General features: G+C 41.1%; 1 protein-coding gene across 4 annotated transcripts in view; it reads right to left on the minus strand.

The window, feature by feature from the left end:
* SHANK2 (SH3 and multiple ankyrin repeat domains 2) overlaps window positions 1–18,221 on the minus strand; it is a 271,165-nt gene that overhangs the window by 122,844 nt on the left and 130,100 nt on the right. For all 4 annotated transcript variants that reach the window (XM_063158210.1, XM_063158209.1, XM_063158212.1 and 1 more), the window contains one exon: window positions 8,093–8,168. In XM_063158210.1, coding sequence (XP_063014280.1) covers window positions 8,093–8,168 — 76 coding nt within the window. The remainder of the gene's footprint in view (window positions 1–8,092; window positions 8,169–18,221) is intronic.

Consider the following 18,221-nt stretch of genomic DNA (forward strand, 5'->3'; position numbering starts at 1 on the left):
CAAGTAAGTTTGAATTTCTGTCTCAAAACAAATGAGGTCTCACCAATGGCATAAAGTTTTTCTGAAAACATCTTTATTCCTTCTCCAAGAGCTTTAAAACTACAGTGTGGAGTGAGAAACTTTGATTTTCTAGTATTTTGCACTAAAGAGCTGAAAAGGGGACATGAATTTTTCACATATCCCTTTAAAAATCCTGACTAATCACGGTTTTTCACAGTCTCATTAACATCAGAAAGGAGGTGGCAACTCTACCTTATTTTCTGAAATATATTCTCCCTCTCCATTTCTCTAATTGCAGTAAGCTCTTGAGTTATTTTAAGTCTACTCCAAATTTTGCTTACCTGCAAGACAAAATGTCCATCTTAACAGCTCTCCTGCCTCCCAACACCATTATTTTCAGCAATTCTGTCCAAGCATGGCCAGTTTAGCCCAAAATGCTGGTAGCAGTGAAAAAATCACTGACTTTACAATTTTATTTAAATTGGTCATGACTTCTCTTAATTATGTGAATGTTGAACTGGAACCTGTCTTTATTGCCCCCTTGCCTTTCACATTCAGCTCGTTGGTTGCACTGATATGGAATTTCTGGGAATATGAAGCTTTTTTTTTTGTGTACTGGAGACAAGGTAAAAATATTTGTTTATCATTTCAGATGCATAGATTTTAATGTATTTCAGAGTTTATGGTGCTGGAAGTGGTTGCAGTGGAGGTATAAACCACCTCTGCCATAGGTGCAACTGCTCCAGGTTAGGACATGCTGGTCTAAAGGATCCCACAAACTACTCAGTGTCAGCCCTGGTTTTCAACTGGAGCGCCAAACTCTTAATTCTGTTATCTGGGCCCTATAAAAAATTACAGAAATTAGAAGGCACACGGCTAACAGGATTTTTTCCTCCTAATGATGCAGTAGCCTCTTTTTCTTAGTGCACATATTCAACACTTACTATTCCTCTGCTCAGAACCTTGCCACGAACTCAGTTTTGTGTAACACTTATCCCTCAAAGCCAAGCTTTTGTTGATACATTTTAGTGCTTGTCAGACATCATCTCTCCAAAAACAGGCTGACATTTTGTGTCAGAGAGAGCAGGGAGCCCCAGCAGCATCACCAGCCACTCAGTTGGTGCATCTGCCAGTCATTGCCATGGAGCAGCCCTAACATCCACAAGGATGGAGAGAGCATCTGCTCCTGGCTTGGGGAAAGAGGAACACTTTCAAAGGGCTTGGATAAAGCCCTGCTCTGTCCAGCAGGCTCCTGGCATTCAGCAGCAGCTCAGGCTGTGGATTTAAGTCTGACACACACAGGACTCAGCCCAGACCTCCTTCAGTCCAGATGAATGCTCCACCACCGGCTACTGTCTGCTCTTTAGCTGCTCCCTCTTTGTTGGGTTCAATTCCATTTCTTAAAGAAACACAGCTCCAGCACATCTGGTTTGTCCCAGGAGGAACAAGGCACCCTCCTCCCACACCTTCCTTTTGCACCACCAAAGAGACTGAGCAAGAAATTCCACCCCTTTCCAATTTTGGATCATTTCAGCTTTCAAGAGGAACAAAACACATTCACTGCCTGCCAGCCACCCTGAGAATGTTGCCTCATAGATCAAATTCTCCAAATGCAACAAATATTTGTGAAAATCTGTGTGGAAAGAGAGGGTGAGATGGGGGAAGCGTGGTTTAGATCACTCCCACTGGAGGCAAGCCCACAGTGCGAGTTCACCAGTTATTTGTTCCATTTGGGGCTGCCAACTGCATCATTCCCAACCAGAGGCACCATATGGAGCCTTTGCTCATCTGGTGATGAGGTGACAGCATGGCAGCCAAAGTTGCCCTGGGGCAGGGCATTAAATCATCACAGGGGCTGGGACACAGGAATGGAAAACACCAATTATTAGAAACCTAATCATCCTCCTTTCTCCCCCCTCCCCAAAAAAAATCCCACTTGAATCTCCTGTTTTCCTCTGCTCTAAACATGAGGCTCCTGTTTCTAATCAACCTCAAAAACTTGTTCTGCCTCTCCACTCCTTTTTCTTTTCTTTTTTTTTCATTTTCTCTATTCTAATTTAAAGAATAAAATCCACTTTATTCCCCCTCATGCACAGGACACAGGCTGCTGCTTTCAGTGGTGACATTTAAATCCATGCTGTCCTCCAGCATCCGGCTGGAGGAGTTGCAGAGGAAATCCTGCTGAGCCTGGAGTACCAATTGCTGTGCAGGAAATGGCACAGCCCCCAAATCCCAGCCCTTGCAAGCAGCAGCTTCTCTACCCCAGGCACACAGTTAAGTCTGGACTAGCACTAAAGGTAGATCCTGAAAGTTTTTCAGAAAGAGCATTTTAATTCTACATTTGGAAAAGGCTGTATATTTTTTCCCCCCTCAGCTCTTGAGCTCTCTTTGCTAACACTTACCGCTAAAAATTTAGGCAAACATCTGGCCCAGAAAATACATTTTAGTCATTAGTTACCAAACCATTAGCTGTTAAAAGCTGGAATCTTACTGAAGTGCGTTGAGCAAACTTCACTGTTAAGGCTGCAAACAACTTAAAAATGCACTTAGAAGCTAATGGAAACTTTTATCACTCGCGGTAGTGTTTTGCATCTTACCATAATTGTATTAGACCTTAATAGTGCAATTACAGTACAGGTTTAGATGGAGAGGCACCACAATTCAGATGCACACACACACACACCCTTTTTGCCTCCTATTTCAGCAATTCCTTTCAATATTTGCTGTAGCCACCAGCACAAAAAGCTCCATCGTGGCATCACACAGCAGCAGGGGAGGCAAAGTGCAAAGTTGTTTATTAGCAACCAAAGGAATTTCCATTAGAAACTGAATAATTGTAAATTAAAAACTTCACATTTTACATCTCCACCTGCTCCATAGAGGCCACAATGCGTTAATTATTGCTTAAATACATATGCAATTCTTCAAATTGCATCAAATTATCCTCTTCAAGTCAATGAGGCACAAGGTACTAAAATTGAGCTACCCTTGACTTTCTGCCTCATATTAAGAGCAGCTCAGTGCTGTCAGGCTGTTATACTCACAGTTAATTAATAAATTCAGAACAGACAACAGGCAAGTCCAACAAAATAACTTTAGGCATCAAGGTGAGATTACATGCACACAAAACATTTTACATACTTTTCCTCCCTAAAATTTGGTTGGTGCTGACCATTCTCTGTGCCCAAAAGAACCATGATATCACATCTGCAGAGATTTTAAATTATTAAAATTTCAGAGAGCTTTCAGATGTAACCACATCACTCTCTCACAGGGTTATATTTAATTACAATGATGAGCATACTCAGATATTTTTGTTACCATTTTCTAGGCAAAAACTGAGCTATGTGTATAGGTAAAAAAGTTAAATGCTGCTGGTTTTACTTATTTCCACCAGAGGAAACCAAGGACTATGTTTAAAATATATGCCTGCAGGTAAAATCAGCTGTAAAATCACTTTCCACTTATTATCAATGTGTCAATCCCAGATTGTGGATTTATTGTTAAGAGTGAGCAGCACCATTTTAATCTCCTTATTCCCATTTCCTTCAAGAGATCTCCTGAACAGTACAAACATCCCAGGAAACATTAGTACAATGGAACTGGTGATATCCAACAGAAAACAAACAAAATAGCAGTTCACAAAATGCTAGAATGGTTTGGGTTGAAAGGGACCTTAAGGACCATTCAGTTCCAATCCCATATCATCTAGTTCTTACTCCAATTCAGACAATCCCATTTATTTTCCATGTAACAACACTGCTCTCACTGTTCTACCTGGGCAGAACCAACATGAAAATGTGGGAAGCAGGATATAAAATATAACAACAGCTCTTATACCTTCTCTCTCAATGTTTGTAAGGATCTATTTGCCAGGATTTGGTGGATTGCTGCCAGGCAAGCAGCACTCAGCAAGCACATAAGCCAAATTCCCCACCCCAGGGACACAGGGCCACCATAACCAAGGAGAAAATCCCTTTGCTCCCCATCAGTTTTACATTCCTCACCACTTGCAACGGCCAGAATTCCACTAAAACGTTCCATCTGTTTTAAATCTATATTTTATTATTTTAAAATCTATATTTAAAGAGATGAGCAACTGCATTTCTCCAGAGGGAGGATTATTTATGTGAAATATCCACATGAAACCAGATGAAAGTATTTCTGCATAGGACTGAAAGCTCCCACTAAAATAGATGTGGAACACACCTAATGCTTAAACCACCAAGACAGCCTCACTTACATCACAACTTTGGGACAAAGGTATCCAACAGGCACATTCTGTGGGCTAAAAAATTAAAAATATAACCAAGCTCTCTACAGCATGCTGAGCTGCAGGGGCAGACAGCTTCAGCTGTGCCAAGGAGTCTCTCTGAGCTGCTCAGGAATAAATCTTATGCTGCTCTATCCAACAGCACAGATGACAACAGCAACAGAGAATGGCCTGGAAAGAACTTCTGAGAAGAATCTCCATTTTTCACTAGGTGTTTGTATGTAAATTGGCTTTTGAAAGAGCTGCTCCTGTCAGCTTCTACACTCGTGGGACATGGATGTTGCCACCTGACTCTAAGTAGGGACAGTAGGATGAGTGAAGCAAGCCATTAATTAAGTTTTCTTACAGATTACACCATCCTGTTTTCCTCTTGGTCTTCCTCCACAAAAACAGAACAAAAACCATAAGGCAAATCAATTTGGTCCTGTCATTAATGTGGTGGCAACCAACCTTTGGGAAAGGTTATTTGTCATCACATCCTCTCCTGTGAGCTCCTGAATGCTGCTGGAGCCATGGGATGTCAAAGAAAGGCACCAGGAACACTTCTGCCACGCAGGGGTGGAACCAGTTAAAGAGTCTGGAGAAACCCCCCCTGTGAAAGTCAATAACTCTTCGGGGAAAGACACAGAACAGGCAGGAGACCTTCCATTCATGTGCAGATTGGATTACACTGGTGTTGGCATTCAGTTGTGTATTGACTTTTCGTGCTGCCCTGTTCTGCCGGGGGTGGGAGATGATGCAATGAATGCAGCAGGAAAAGTTTCCACTGTTGCGTCCTAAAGTTCCCAAATTCATGGGGACAATGGATCATGTTTTCCACCACACCAAATTTATCACTTTTACATAGCACCACATTATGTCTCATATAATTGACATCTCCAGAGTATAAAACTAAGTTATCACTGTATTAACAGTCTCTTTCCATTTAAAAGGGTGATAACATTTTATAGTTGAAATTAACAACTAATTAGTTCCACATATTTTCCTGACTGAACAATCCACTGTCCCATCTTGAAAGAATTAATCAATTCCCTCACTTCAGTTAAAACACAGATAAAAAATGGTAATTTCTAAAGGTTTACCTTAGCTTTACGTTTTTAAAAAATAATTTAATTTTTTTAAATTCAAAAATCCATTCTATGCCTTATCTATCCATTCTAAGCAATACTTTCTATTATTAAACTGGAATTCAACCTTGATAAATTAACTTATTTACACCCTACAAATAATTTCATTTGAATTAACTGCTGACAAATGCAGGGAAGATAGAGAACCTCAGAGATGTGGCAGAGCAGTTCTGCATTATCTCCGTGCAGTTTCAGGAGCAGTTTCTGCTCTTTAGGACAAGGAGTGGGGATTTAAACTGAAAGAGGATAGACATTAAGAAGAAATTCTTCCCTTTTGAGGGCATGTCATCAGCATTTAAAACAGATAATACATCAGACCTAGTAGTTTCAAATAATACATTGTATTTGTATGATATTTAGTGACTATTTGCACAGGCAAGCAAGTCTCAGTGCCTTTCTCCACATTACTAAGCATCCTCCCCATTTTCCCAAAGTTAATGTATGGATAACTGATCTCTTATGCAAAGCTGAAATAGGATTTAATGAACCTCCATTACTCAAGCTGCACATTTTCCTCAAGATGAAAAATGCCATGTACAATGTATTTTCCTGCATGTGAATAAGCCCATTAATATAGATTTCTGAACAGAGTGTTTCTACTCAGCAATTTTTGCCCTTTGGGAGGGAGAAGGAAAGGGAGAAGGGAGCAGACACTTCCCCTCACTCCCCCACACAGTCTCTGGAAAGGAACTGGATCAGCTTTGTTGGTACTTTGGATTCAGAGCTGTTCTTAGCACAGAGGCACAATTGCCTTCTGACAAGTGTTTATGAAACCTTTGCTGCCAGCATTAAATCTGTTCTAACGTATTCTTCCCCGACTTTGATACGAAACGGTAACAGAGAAAGTAATCAAAGCAATACAAATCTGGCAATATCAAAAATCGCTCTCACTTTCACACCTTGTTTGCCTCTTTGAATAATTCCCCTCCCTGAAGAAGCCCTTGCGAGGAATTAAATCTGGATGTACTACCAAGAGACATTAATCTCCAGACCGGTTCTGAAATGCAAATTCTTCTTGCTTTAGCAGCAATGCACAAGCACCAGTGAAATCACCATTCAGAGGTACAAAAAGCTGATTTGCAGCCTCACTCAGGTACCTGAAACACAACTTGGTGTGTTATTGGTTTCTTTAGTTTTCCTGGTGTTACTTTACAAAAAGCCTAGATTTACCATTCTCTACTGAAAAAATGTCTTAAACAAGTCTACTTTTCCACTGTATTTCTTAGAATTTCATATCAATTCTGCCTTCTCCTACCCTTTCCTCTCAATTTCCACTATTACCCTCCCAAATGGATCCACTGGGTCTTGGATTCTCTGTGGAAACTCAAGGAGAGTTTTCTTCCCAACCTTGTCAGGAGAGCTCTGCTGCTGCCCCTCTCTCTACTCAGACAATTAATAGATATCAACTGCAGACACACTTCATAACTAATTTATATAAGGCTGTACAAAAGTTCATTTTTTCCTGATTATCTCTCCTGCTCAGTCCTGAATCAGGTAAGATACATTTTTTGAGAGCTTTACTGTTGCACTGGACAAACCCAATGCCTTTGGAAAAAACCTCAAAACAATACAGAAATAAACCAACAACCCCCACCCCCCCCCAAAAAAAGGTGGAAAGGAAGGTTTTGATGGAATTGACATTTTCTAATGAAAAAAATATTTTGTTAGAAAGTAGCAGGAGGTTTCCAAGTGGAATTATTTCATATCTCTGAGGCAATACACAGCAGATACAGCTTCTCTCTTTTGCAGGAACAACCCTATCCATTCACAATGAAATACAGAGACAAGGATATGGATTTTGTAGGCTAATGATCACTCAACCTTGCAAAAAGTCAGCTCCTCTCACTGCAGATGTCCCTGATAACCACTGAGTCTACTCTGCAAAGCTGGTCTCAGAGCATGGGCTTCTCTTGACAACTTTGCCACCATCAGACTCCCCCAGTCAATCACATCATGTCCAACTGGGAACTCCCTCCCCAAATTCTCCAACTCACATAGAAGCTATGTCTGAACCTCAGAACAAAGTCTAAGATCATAGAACAAAACCAACAGTTACCATATTTTTATTTTATTTAGTATTGTGTCACATGAAACTCTGTCATTGCTTTACACATTTCAGAGATTTTCTCCTACAGTAAATGTGGTTTCCTTGCAAACAAGCAAAAAAACCAAACCCAAGCTGCAATTGGACACTCAGGAGAAAAGCATAATAATTTCAGTGTGCCACCAAAACTTCCTCAAGAAGACAACAAAAGCTAACTGAGGTTTTGTGTTTTGAAGATCATCCTTTCTACCAGCAGTCACGTGTATGTTCAAGGTATATCCATGGGGGAGAAGAACCTGCTTAAAATCATGAATTCTCCACAAATAAATAATCTGATTTCTCATTTCCAGCAGCTTCGGTTCTACTCAGCTTCCAAAGTTACTGTTCAGAACAACAAATCTCTTTCACCACTCCCAAAACAAAACAGTGAAACTCATGACTTCACTGCTCCCGAATTTTCTACACCCATCCCATATGAACAAAGAAAACTGCAATAAAAACCTATTTAAAAGTAAAACGGTACCCTCAGAAGTTCTGTTTAGTGATCTGCTTCCCTCTTCCTCTCCAAAGCCTAAACCAAAAGTAACAATTAAATAAAACCAGGGAAGGTTTTGTAAACAGATTGCAACCAAAAGGAAGAATTCTTACCTTGAAGCATCAAAGCTGTCATAGGATCCAACAGTGTAGTGTCTAAACAGCTTCTTTGTTCTATCTGCTCGCGTTTCTGCACAGAGAAAAAAGAATTTTCAATACTTCTGTATTTCTTTATATTCCCACACAGTGAATAAATCTAGTTTCAAGGCATTTTGGAAAAAAATGTTGGCTTTGGAGATATTCTTTTATGGCATCAGACACATCAAGTGAATAAGGAGAACTTCTTGGAGATCATGAATCACATCATTCACAAGTTTTAAAGCTCCACTCACATTCTCAGTAGCAAAAACTTCTGTGTCCAACATTTGGGTCTTTTATAGCTAAGAGGCAAAATAGAAGAAGAAAGAAAGAAAGAAAGAAAGAAGAAAAATCTGCAATAGATGTCAGAAAGGTTGGGAAAATAGCCAGAATATGCAAATCAATATTTTTTGCCTAACTACAGTCTGGTCCTCCAATGAAATCACCTTTGGTTTGGCAAAGAGACATCAGAAATCAGATGGGAAATTTTCTGGTTTAGATTATGACCATCAAAGTCTCATCTGCACAGCTGGGGGACTCTCCATGGAAGGACAGCCTGACACAATCCCAACAGATTTTATTGATTCTCCAGGCCAGCCAGAGCCCCCAAGGCACAGCACCTCTGTGGCACAGCTTTTGAGGGTGGTACAAATGACTGAGATTGGTGCTGTCTAATGACCAAGGGCAAGCCTGCAGAGAGAAAAAGAACCTCAGAGCAGGATGGAAGGCCTTTGAACACAGCCAAAGAGCAGGAGAAAGTCCTGGGAGGCAGGCCTTGGGAGGAAGGGTGGGAAAAATGCCTATTTCCATGCTTTAACCAGTGCAGCTGACATGTAACTGGAGCATGTCCCCAGCTGGAGGCATAAATACAAATACATCCATAATACAGAGAAATTCCAGCTGGATATGCACTTGAAGGTTGCAGCTGGCTAAAACAGTAAGAAAGTTGTTTCTTCAGAGCTGTGCACCAATTGGCAAGGCCCAAGAAAAGCAGTACTACAAAAAACCAAAAATATTTACATTTGTATATATTATGTGGAGACCAGCCAGCCTCCATCCTACAGGATGGCCAGAGAGGGAGAAAATTCCTATTATAATATGAACTCTACTTGATTGTTTAGTTTATTTTGTCCCTTTGTCACTCACCTACAACCTGTATTTTCTGCCTAAAAGGCCTTTCCCTTACCCAAAATTCCTGCTCCTACTGCACAAATTGCAGTCTGTTCCCCAGCAAGCAACATTCTTTTTTTCATGCCACTCTAAAAATCATAAACCTGGAGTCCACTTTGAGTTTCCCCCGGCCTGTTCTCAGAAGTCCATCATAAATTATTACAAGAAATAAATTATGATAAAGAACATTTTGAAATCTTAAAGCAACTGCTTGAGCCTTAAGGAGCCAGATGTTCCCCCTGCAGAATCTGTTTTCTATAGCATAATGTTTCAGTGCTATAAGGAACACAAAGTGGGTGGGAGGGATGGGAAGGCACAGCAAGACAGAGAGCTTTGTTCAGCTCCTCAGGACTGCAGAGCCAGCACTCTCAGCTGCAGCTTGGGTCTGCTTCCCCCCACTCCTCCGGGTGCAGTCAGGGATTATTTGGGAAAACAGAAGCCTTGCAAGGTGCTGAACTCGAGGCTAAGTGGCAGCTTCCCAGGCTGCTGTGTTAAGCTCCCTAATTACCCTCTTTCCCTCACCTCACACAGGTCCCAGGCTGCCCTATTACACAGCACAAGCACAGACACCCAGGAGCAGGGGGGAGGACCAGGAATCTGCCATCAGAATGAACTGGGACTGAAAAAGGAAAAGGATTCCATTCTCTGACTTGACAAAAGAACACAAAGAACCCATAGGCAAATGCTTAACAAATGCTGTTCTGAATTCAAGCCAAATATAGCACAGTAACACTGTTATAGATATATTTGCACCAAGGGGTTAGCTCCAGGTTTCCCTGGATTTGTACCCATTCTTATGTCCCAGGTTTTCTTAAGGCCAGAACTCTTTATCAGAATGCTTTGAAGTAAGTAAGGACCACCTAGCACTGACAACCCTATCATTATTTAAGAAGCTTTTACCCATAGAATCTTTTGAGGATTTCTTCTTATACTTGGTTGCAGACAGATTAGAAAGATGAGCAAGAAGATACGGACATGAAGGTCTACAAACACATTACTTAGCAGTTTTATTTTAATAAAGTCAATTATTTCAATAATACTGCATTCTTACTGAGAGAAATATCTGTCACCACAGATGAAAAGTCACTACATCAAGCTGGATCAGTTCAAAAAGTTTTTCTAAGAGGTAGAACAAAATACCAGGGTTTGCAAAAATGGTCCAGTTTCCTTTACACTGACAAAAGACAGAAACATTGGGATATCACTTGAAATTTTTACATCTCTTGAGAAGCCCATATTTTACCAGAGTAAATACCATGAGAACACAACATTTTTTCTCCTGGTCCATTTTCCATTGAAGCCTGTGGAACTGCAGCAGAAATAAGCTGTGTGCCCTTGGCAATAGTGGCAATCAAAATAATAAAGCTCCAGCTGTTGCTTTATTAGAATCATTTATTGGTGCAGACATCTCAGTAAGCAACAGGCTCAAACCCTGCCCTTCCAGAATGTAATTTATAGAGTTCAAAGAGGGGTGAGCACTGAGAAAGTGCAGGTGGAAAACATTTCCTCCTTTCTCTACCTCAGAAGCAGTGAGGGCTTTCCTCCAAATAAACATAGGACTTTGTGTAGATTCTCTGTCAGTCTCATAAGTGACCACAGGACTCCAAGAGATCTTGCAGACATTATCAAAAGCTGAAAGATCACTGCTATGAAGAGCAAGAAATAAATTGTGGACTCTAAACCACTCCTATTAGGCCACTCATGCCCTATTTCAGCCCACATCACAATTGTGAGCCTGTTCCAGCAGCCAGCCCGACTCCCACCCTGACACTCCTGCTTGGACTAGGCTGCTCACATATTTGATATTGCTTTGGAAGGTAAAGCACTAGGAGGGGTGTAGCAATGTATTGACAAGGTCTAGGCCACTGTGTGCCCCAGAAAACCCTTCCTAGCTATTCTCATCAACACTCTCTGGAATTCATCAAGGTTACTAAGACATGAATTGTGCTAAATTAAGAAAGAAGAGGCTGAGAAACAGAATACCAAGACCAGAAGAACTAGATAAGAGAGACAGAGAACTAGACAACAGAGAGCTGTGAAACAGCTGGACTGAAACCAATCACATACTCTGTGATTGAAGAAGTGCATGCAGAACACGTGAACAAGATAGAGACATCAGTCAAGAGATGCATGATCAGCGTGTGCAGTAAAGTTAGAATGTATAAACAAGTACAAAATATAAACAATAAACAGTTTCTACTTAATCATATTAGTTAGTTATCCAAGAGTCCTGATTTCCCACAGAGGGGGAAAAATCCCAAAGCAACTGTCTCCACTCCTTGTCCCCTCCCTGCTGCTCCTCGCAGGGCATTTCGGCGCCGTGTTTCCAAGGAAACTGCGCAGAATGCTCTGCCAGCAGGGATGCTGCCAGAGCTGCCAGCACTCTAGGAAAGGTTCTGAGCCACCAGCATGGCCACAGGATGAACAGAGGAAACAGGAGTGCAACAGCCAGAATTTGTGCTGTGATACCAGGAGGCAAGAGAGCAGCAGGCTCTCCCCAGATACCACTGGCATTTTTATCCCCACCTCAAAACATGCAGCTTTTCCTTCTGCCTTCCCTCTTCCCCAGTGACAGCCCTGGGAGATGTTTCACTCCCAACAGACATTTATAGATGCTCTCTGCAGGTACAACACCCAAAACACTGAAAGAGTTAAAGGCCCTCTCTCTGCACCTTCCCCTTCCTGGGGGAAAAACCCTTTCCCAGCCATTTATGCTGGGGGTTAGACCAGGAGTTTTTCAAAGATGAGGAAAGCTGTCTAATAATAAAATCAGCAGATATTCACTATTCAAGGACACTTGTGCTGGTTTGCAACAACACAGGGCCCCTATCTTAAGAGTTTTTCCTTAAATTGATCCAAACTTGGCCACGAGAAAAACTTCATGGGATTGAAAACACCACTAAGAAGAGCACGAATTATTCTATCCCAAGTATGTTGCCATCTTATTGCAGGGGTTCCATACTGCTGTCTCCTTATCACAAAAGTTTCACACCTTCTTGGTGTTTCTCACGGACAGCTCCTCAGAGCACTCACTCCTCCTTCTTCACAAAGCAGCCAACTGACTCCAGTTCCCCTCTCACCCAGCCACCCCACTCTTTTATAGCATCTTCTTCTCATTGCTTACAGCTGTGGCCTGTTAAAGTCAGGCCTGCTCCTAATCTTTGATAATTGGCCCAGCTGAAACTCCTTAGGGGTGAGATTACTTTCCGCACTATCTTTATTTTCTTATATTCTATCCCCCTACATCATGTATATCCAAAATATCTGCCATACTAAATGATGCTCTAGAAAATAATCACATTAAAAGATAAAAATATTCTTCATACCACAAACTGTGAAGTCTAAGTAACTTATTTTACTTATTCCTGTTTCTCGTCAGAAAATGGAGAATACATTGTCTATTAGATATGGTAAATTAAAATGGTGATAAGATTTTTCCAGCCTATGATATAATTGTTTTACAAGACATTTCTTATTGCTTTCTTTGAGCATTTCATTTGAGCCATAGGAAAGACAAAGTTCAGGGATTGTCCTCCAAATCACACAGAGCAAAATTATGGATTCTAAAAAATGCCCCAAAAATGGGATGAAGAAATAGAAATGGAGATTTTCCCTATTACCTGTTTGATCATTGATTCTTATAAAGGGTTATAAAAACTCATGAAAGTGAGATCTGCAGGTATGTACCACCCAAGAATTCAGGAGAAACTACAATTATCTTTTTCACATCTTTGCAAATTGGTGGTAAAAACATTGATGCTTCATTTGAAGGGATAAACTGTGAGGACCAAGAGAAAAGAAGCATATGATGAAGGAATTATAAATGGTAAATTAATGAAAACCTTTAATTCATGGCTCACTTTCTTCTCTTTCAGTTTGTGAATGTTTTGGGGGTTTTTTTTAAGTCCTAGTGTTCAGTTGATGTGATGTTTTCAACCAATTTTTTTTTTCAGTTAAAGCCAAGAAATAGCAAATCTTATGTGGTTTTTGAAGTTTTTCAGATTTGAGAATAAGCATAAAAATGTCTCAAGGACAACTTGAGTGGAATAGCAAATCCTTGGACATTCTTCTGCCTTTCCTTCCCCCCCCCCCCCCCCTACTAAATCTTATTTTCAGAAAAAGAAAGGAAGACAGTGTTGATTCCCTCCTTCATCCTTAGAGGAAGATTAGCTGGAATACAGTGAATTCTTTTACCCACAAAGGATGCTGAAATGGCTGATCAATGGAGTGAATCAGCAAGTTTGTTTGCAAGGGAAACCTTAAAACTGAAAAATGCAACCTGGACCTGCTGGAGAGGCAGTTATGGAAGAACAGTGATCCCCATGTCATCAGTTTTCCCTTTCATTAAAAAAAAAGCTTACTTACACCTGAAAAATAAAACCCCAGCAAGTAGTTGTGCAAGCATTTGCTTCTTACTGGCCTAACAACTTTACCAGCTCTTAGTACAATTCTGCAGCTCTTCCCTCATTTGCAGAATATTTTCAAAACGTGGTAATGGTTGCATGATCTCACCCTGAGTTCTCCTGTTGGGTTTCTGAGGGTCTCCACTCCCTCTGCCTCTCATTTCCAACCCATCCATGGCAGCTCTGTGCCCATGGCCTCAGCTACTGCAAAGGATTAAGCCACTCTGTCTGGGACAGGCACAGACACAGCCCTGGGTGGTCTCATAACAGGAAATTCATCGGCAGAGGACAGATTTTTCCCCCTCTTTGCTTTACAGAGTTAAATGCATCTTAAAGCAAAAGAGTGAAGAGCTCATAAAAAGCTGGATGTTGGCCTTAGAGTTTCTAGCAGCTGAATATGGCTTTGGTCCATGTGCACCTAGTTTGATCTTTGCTGAAATACCCAGCTTTTACCAAGTCAGGCCAAAACTTGTGGCCTGACAATATGTGTATCTGCCTCATAAGAACCAGCTCTCCATGTCAACCCCAAAGTGCTCCTGCACACATAAATAAAGGCATCTTGTTTTTCAGATTCAGGGAGAACAAAGAAGTCTTGATGAGCTGCCTGCTGGCACTATCATCTGTTGCAAATGTTATTTATCCTGAAGGTCAGGGTGGTTTGTTCACTTACAAAGCTCAGGTGGTGTAATGTTCCAGCTCCTTAGAGCTGACTCAGGGTATGAATGTTTTTAATCATAACACCGTATTTCACATTTTTCATCCTCCCAGCAAATAGTTCAAATATTGCCTGCAAATATCAGTGTTCTTACTGATGGCAGCAGCATAACCCAGAATGATGGCCTGTAGCAAAGGGCAGGTGCCAGGTGAAACCTGGCTTAATGACTTTGCCTTGACAGAGAGTTTGCATTAAATTTAGGGAAATTCCATCAGAGGTTTGTGAAGGAGCTCTGCAGTTGCTCGTGTGGCAGGAGCTGTGGTCTGCTCAGCATGACAGGGATTGTTCCTACCTGAGACGTGTTTACAGCCCCACAAAGACAACCAACTGCTTGGGAGAAGGTCATTGAGCACTCTGAGTTGGAAAGAACAGATGGGGAATTATTTTGGGCTGAGTAAGGAAAAACAGGCCCTGGAAAGCCATTCTTCTATTCAATTTCAAAAATCATTAATTTTCATGTACAGCAAGTTTCAGCAAGAGTTATTATGGACTTTTATCATCAATGGTGATACAAATGTTTCCCCTCAATTTCCTCCCTTACAAGAAGCTCCATTCAAGTCTAAATCTTCACCAGCTGTACTCAGGATCAATGATCTGTCAAATTCTCTGCCTTCAATAATAGATAAAATTTTGAATACATAAGAAGCTGCTGAACATGGGAAATACGTGGGAAGTTCCTAGAACCTCACCATCTTTTTCACCTCTTGTTTTTCCTCTGCCTTGATTGTGCGTGTGGACTCCTCAATCTGATTTTCACTGTGGATAGCACAGTGAAAATGACCAAACCCAACAACAGAGAAACACTTCACAACTTCCACTGTAAGGGCCTCAGAATAACTTCTAATTTAATGGTATAATCACAGCAAACAAATAGCTCAGAGCAGGATGGTGCTGAGCAATCTGATACCCAGGTTTACACAGGACCAGGGAGGGGAAGATGAGGGTGGAACAGGGAACTGTGGATGTGGAAGTGCCCTGCTCACCAGGAAGAATTCCTGCCTTGCCATGCTGTTGCAAGCGTCTAAAATACAACATTCAACTACAAATCCAAAAATGCAAAAGAAAAATTACTTAAAAACACCACATCACTTTTAGCAGGAGTACCAGACTTTAGCAACTGAACTTGTGGTGCTGTATCAGAACATACAGATATGGTTAGGTATAGATGTAATAAAATAAATAACATGTATAAAAAATCAAAATCATTTATAGATATGGTTAGAGGTACTTTGCATTGATAACTGCCAAGGAACACATGATTCAGAGCCAGGCCACAGGATAATTAATTTTCAAATAGAAGAAGCTATTACCATTGGTTTGAGAGCTTACTCCTAGAGAACCTACATCAGTACTCCAAATAATTAGGATGATTGCAGCAGGAAAGGTGCCAAATCCAAGAATATTCCTACCTTTTAAAAAGGATGGTACACACTTGTCCTTACAGCATTGTGTAGACACATAAGGGCAATTACTTTAAATGAATGCATTTGAAAATCCATGTTGCAACCTTAAACACTGCTGGAAATTAGAAAAAAAATTGCTGAGAATGCTGAGAATCAAGTTTTCTAAGAAAGCACTAAAAATCAGATATTATATGTTAGGCAGTGCGTATAAAGATTGCACCAGATATTGAGGAAAGCAACAGTACTGTGCAAAGTCTTTAGAAGCAATTAATGTTTTCCATGGAAAATGTAATTTGATGGAGGTCCTATAAAACCTTTCCATTCCTGCCACTAGCACTTCAAAACTCAGTGATCCTTCATTAAAGCTCTGCACAACACCTCCAAAATGAGCTTCATTCTTGGACTTGGACTTTCCAGCCAGTTTCTCACCAGCTTACCTGGGGTTTGGGTGCTTCTACATCCTCACAGAGAAAAACACCCAGACACTTCATTTCAAAATGTACTCCTTCAACCACAGTCAAAAAGTTGAAGCCTATCAAGGAATGCAGGATTTGACAAGCGCTCCAGATTGCTACACAAAACATTGCTGCTACACAAAATGCCCTTTGCAACAAAAACCCCAAACCAAGCTGACCACAAGCAAGCAAGCCTTATTTTACACCAGGCTCAAAGCCCACATCCCTTCAGCTCCATGCTGTACCAGGAGGGGTTTTTTTTTCCCTGCTGCAAGTTTCCATGGAAATGCATCAGTCACTAATCTAAATAAGTGCGGCTGAAGGACGCCTGAAAACCTGGAGCAATTACGCATGCCATTAGAGGAACAGAATATGATTCAGCCCAGCTATTAGAAATGTGCCACAGCTATCATTTCTATATTTTGTTGCAGTGTTCTAAAAACAATACTGCTTTATAATTTTTTTTAAACCCACTCTTTTGCTGCTTATGAGAGGGACAAAAAAAACCCCCAGAAAATGCAGTGAAAATACTTCTCACGTAACAAGCACACAATGAAGTCAGACAGTAAATGTTGCAAAACATAAACAGAGGTGATGCCACACATTTGTTTTGCCATGAAAATCCACAGGACCTGAAAACTTCTCTCTGGTCAAAGAGACTTCACTTGAGTCATTTTGATGAGTAATAAGCCAGTGAAAGCTTTGATCTGCATTAAAGGGCTAATGAGCCTTAAAACAATTGATGTGAATATAATTTCTGATCAATACAATAGCAGACATCCATGTGCAACCACAGCACACAGCTCAGGCACAGCTGGGTCTCTACTGATCATACAGCTACAGGATCATGGAATCATTATGGTTGGAAAGGCCCTCTGAGATCACTGAGTAAAACTGTTATCCCAGCACTGCCAAGGCCACCACTAAGCCATGTCTGTCCCCAGGTGCCACATCCACGTGGCTGTTAAATATCTCGGGCTCCAGTACCAATGTTCCAATGCCTGGAAACTCTTCCCATGAATAAATTCTTCCTAATATCCAAACTGAACCTCCCCTGGCACTACTTGAGGCTGTTTCTTCTTGTCCTGTCCCTGTTCCCTGGGAGCAGATCCTGATCCCACCTGGCTGTCCCCTCCTGTGGGGGCCAGAAGGTCACCCTGAAGCCTCCTTTTCCCCAGCTTTAACCATCCCCCCCTCACCAAGCTCCCTCAGGCACTTCTGATACTCCAGATCCTTCCCAAGCCCCATTCCCACTGCTTTGGACTCAACCTATTCCTACCTCACATCCCACAAGAAAATTTCAAAAGCTGTGGAACAGGGACTATGCTAGTGATTCTGAACAAATGTTTTTAGAGTTATTTCAGACTATCTGAACTTGGTGTTACCACCCTGTTATTTTTCCAGTCCCCCTTACTTTTGAAGAATGAGCCGATAAAACACTGAAAAAAACACAGCTTTCAAATTCTAATGACAATTTTGTCAAATTCTGCTTGACTGTGTCACATTTTGCAGAAAATGTCTCCCAAGTGGTTGGCATTCCATATAAAAAAGGAGGTGGCTGAATGAACAGTGCTGCTCCAAAGTCTGGAGCACACACTGGAGATGGGCTCTCTGTGCTACCTGTGTGTACACCAGCCATGGGCAACCCCCATGCCAAATCTACTTGAAATTAATGCAATTTCTGCCAACAGACATTGCAATTAGACCTCAAACAGGAGAAACTGAGGAGGAGGAAACACACTTGTGCAGGAAAAGGCCTCTCAAATGATTAATGTGATATTTCTAGACTGCAGCTGAGCACTCTCCATCTATACTGGGAACATCTACTAAAGGAAGAACTCAGGAGTCTGAGAACTGAGGGTTTTACCTGCCTGGGGTTCTCCTTGCTGACACCAAGCCACCACTGGAAATAAAGTCTAATTAATTAGATTCAAATTCATAGACTGTAAAAACCAAAAT

The sequence above is a fragment of the Melospiza melodia genome, chromosome 6, assembly GCF_035770615.1.
Source record: "Melospiza melodia melodia isolate bMelMel2 chromosome 6, bMelMel2.pri, whole genome shotgun sequence".
Taxonomy (NCBI): domain Eukaryota; kingdom Metazoa; phylum Chordata; class Aves; order Passeriformes; family Passerellidae; genus Melospiza; species Melospiza melodia.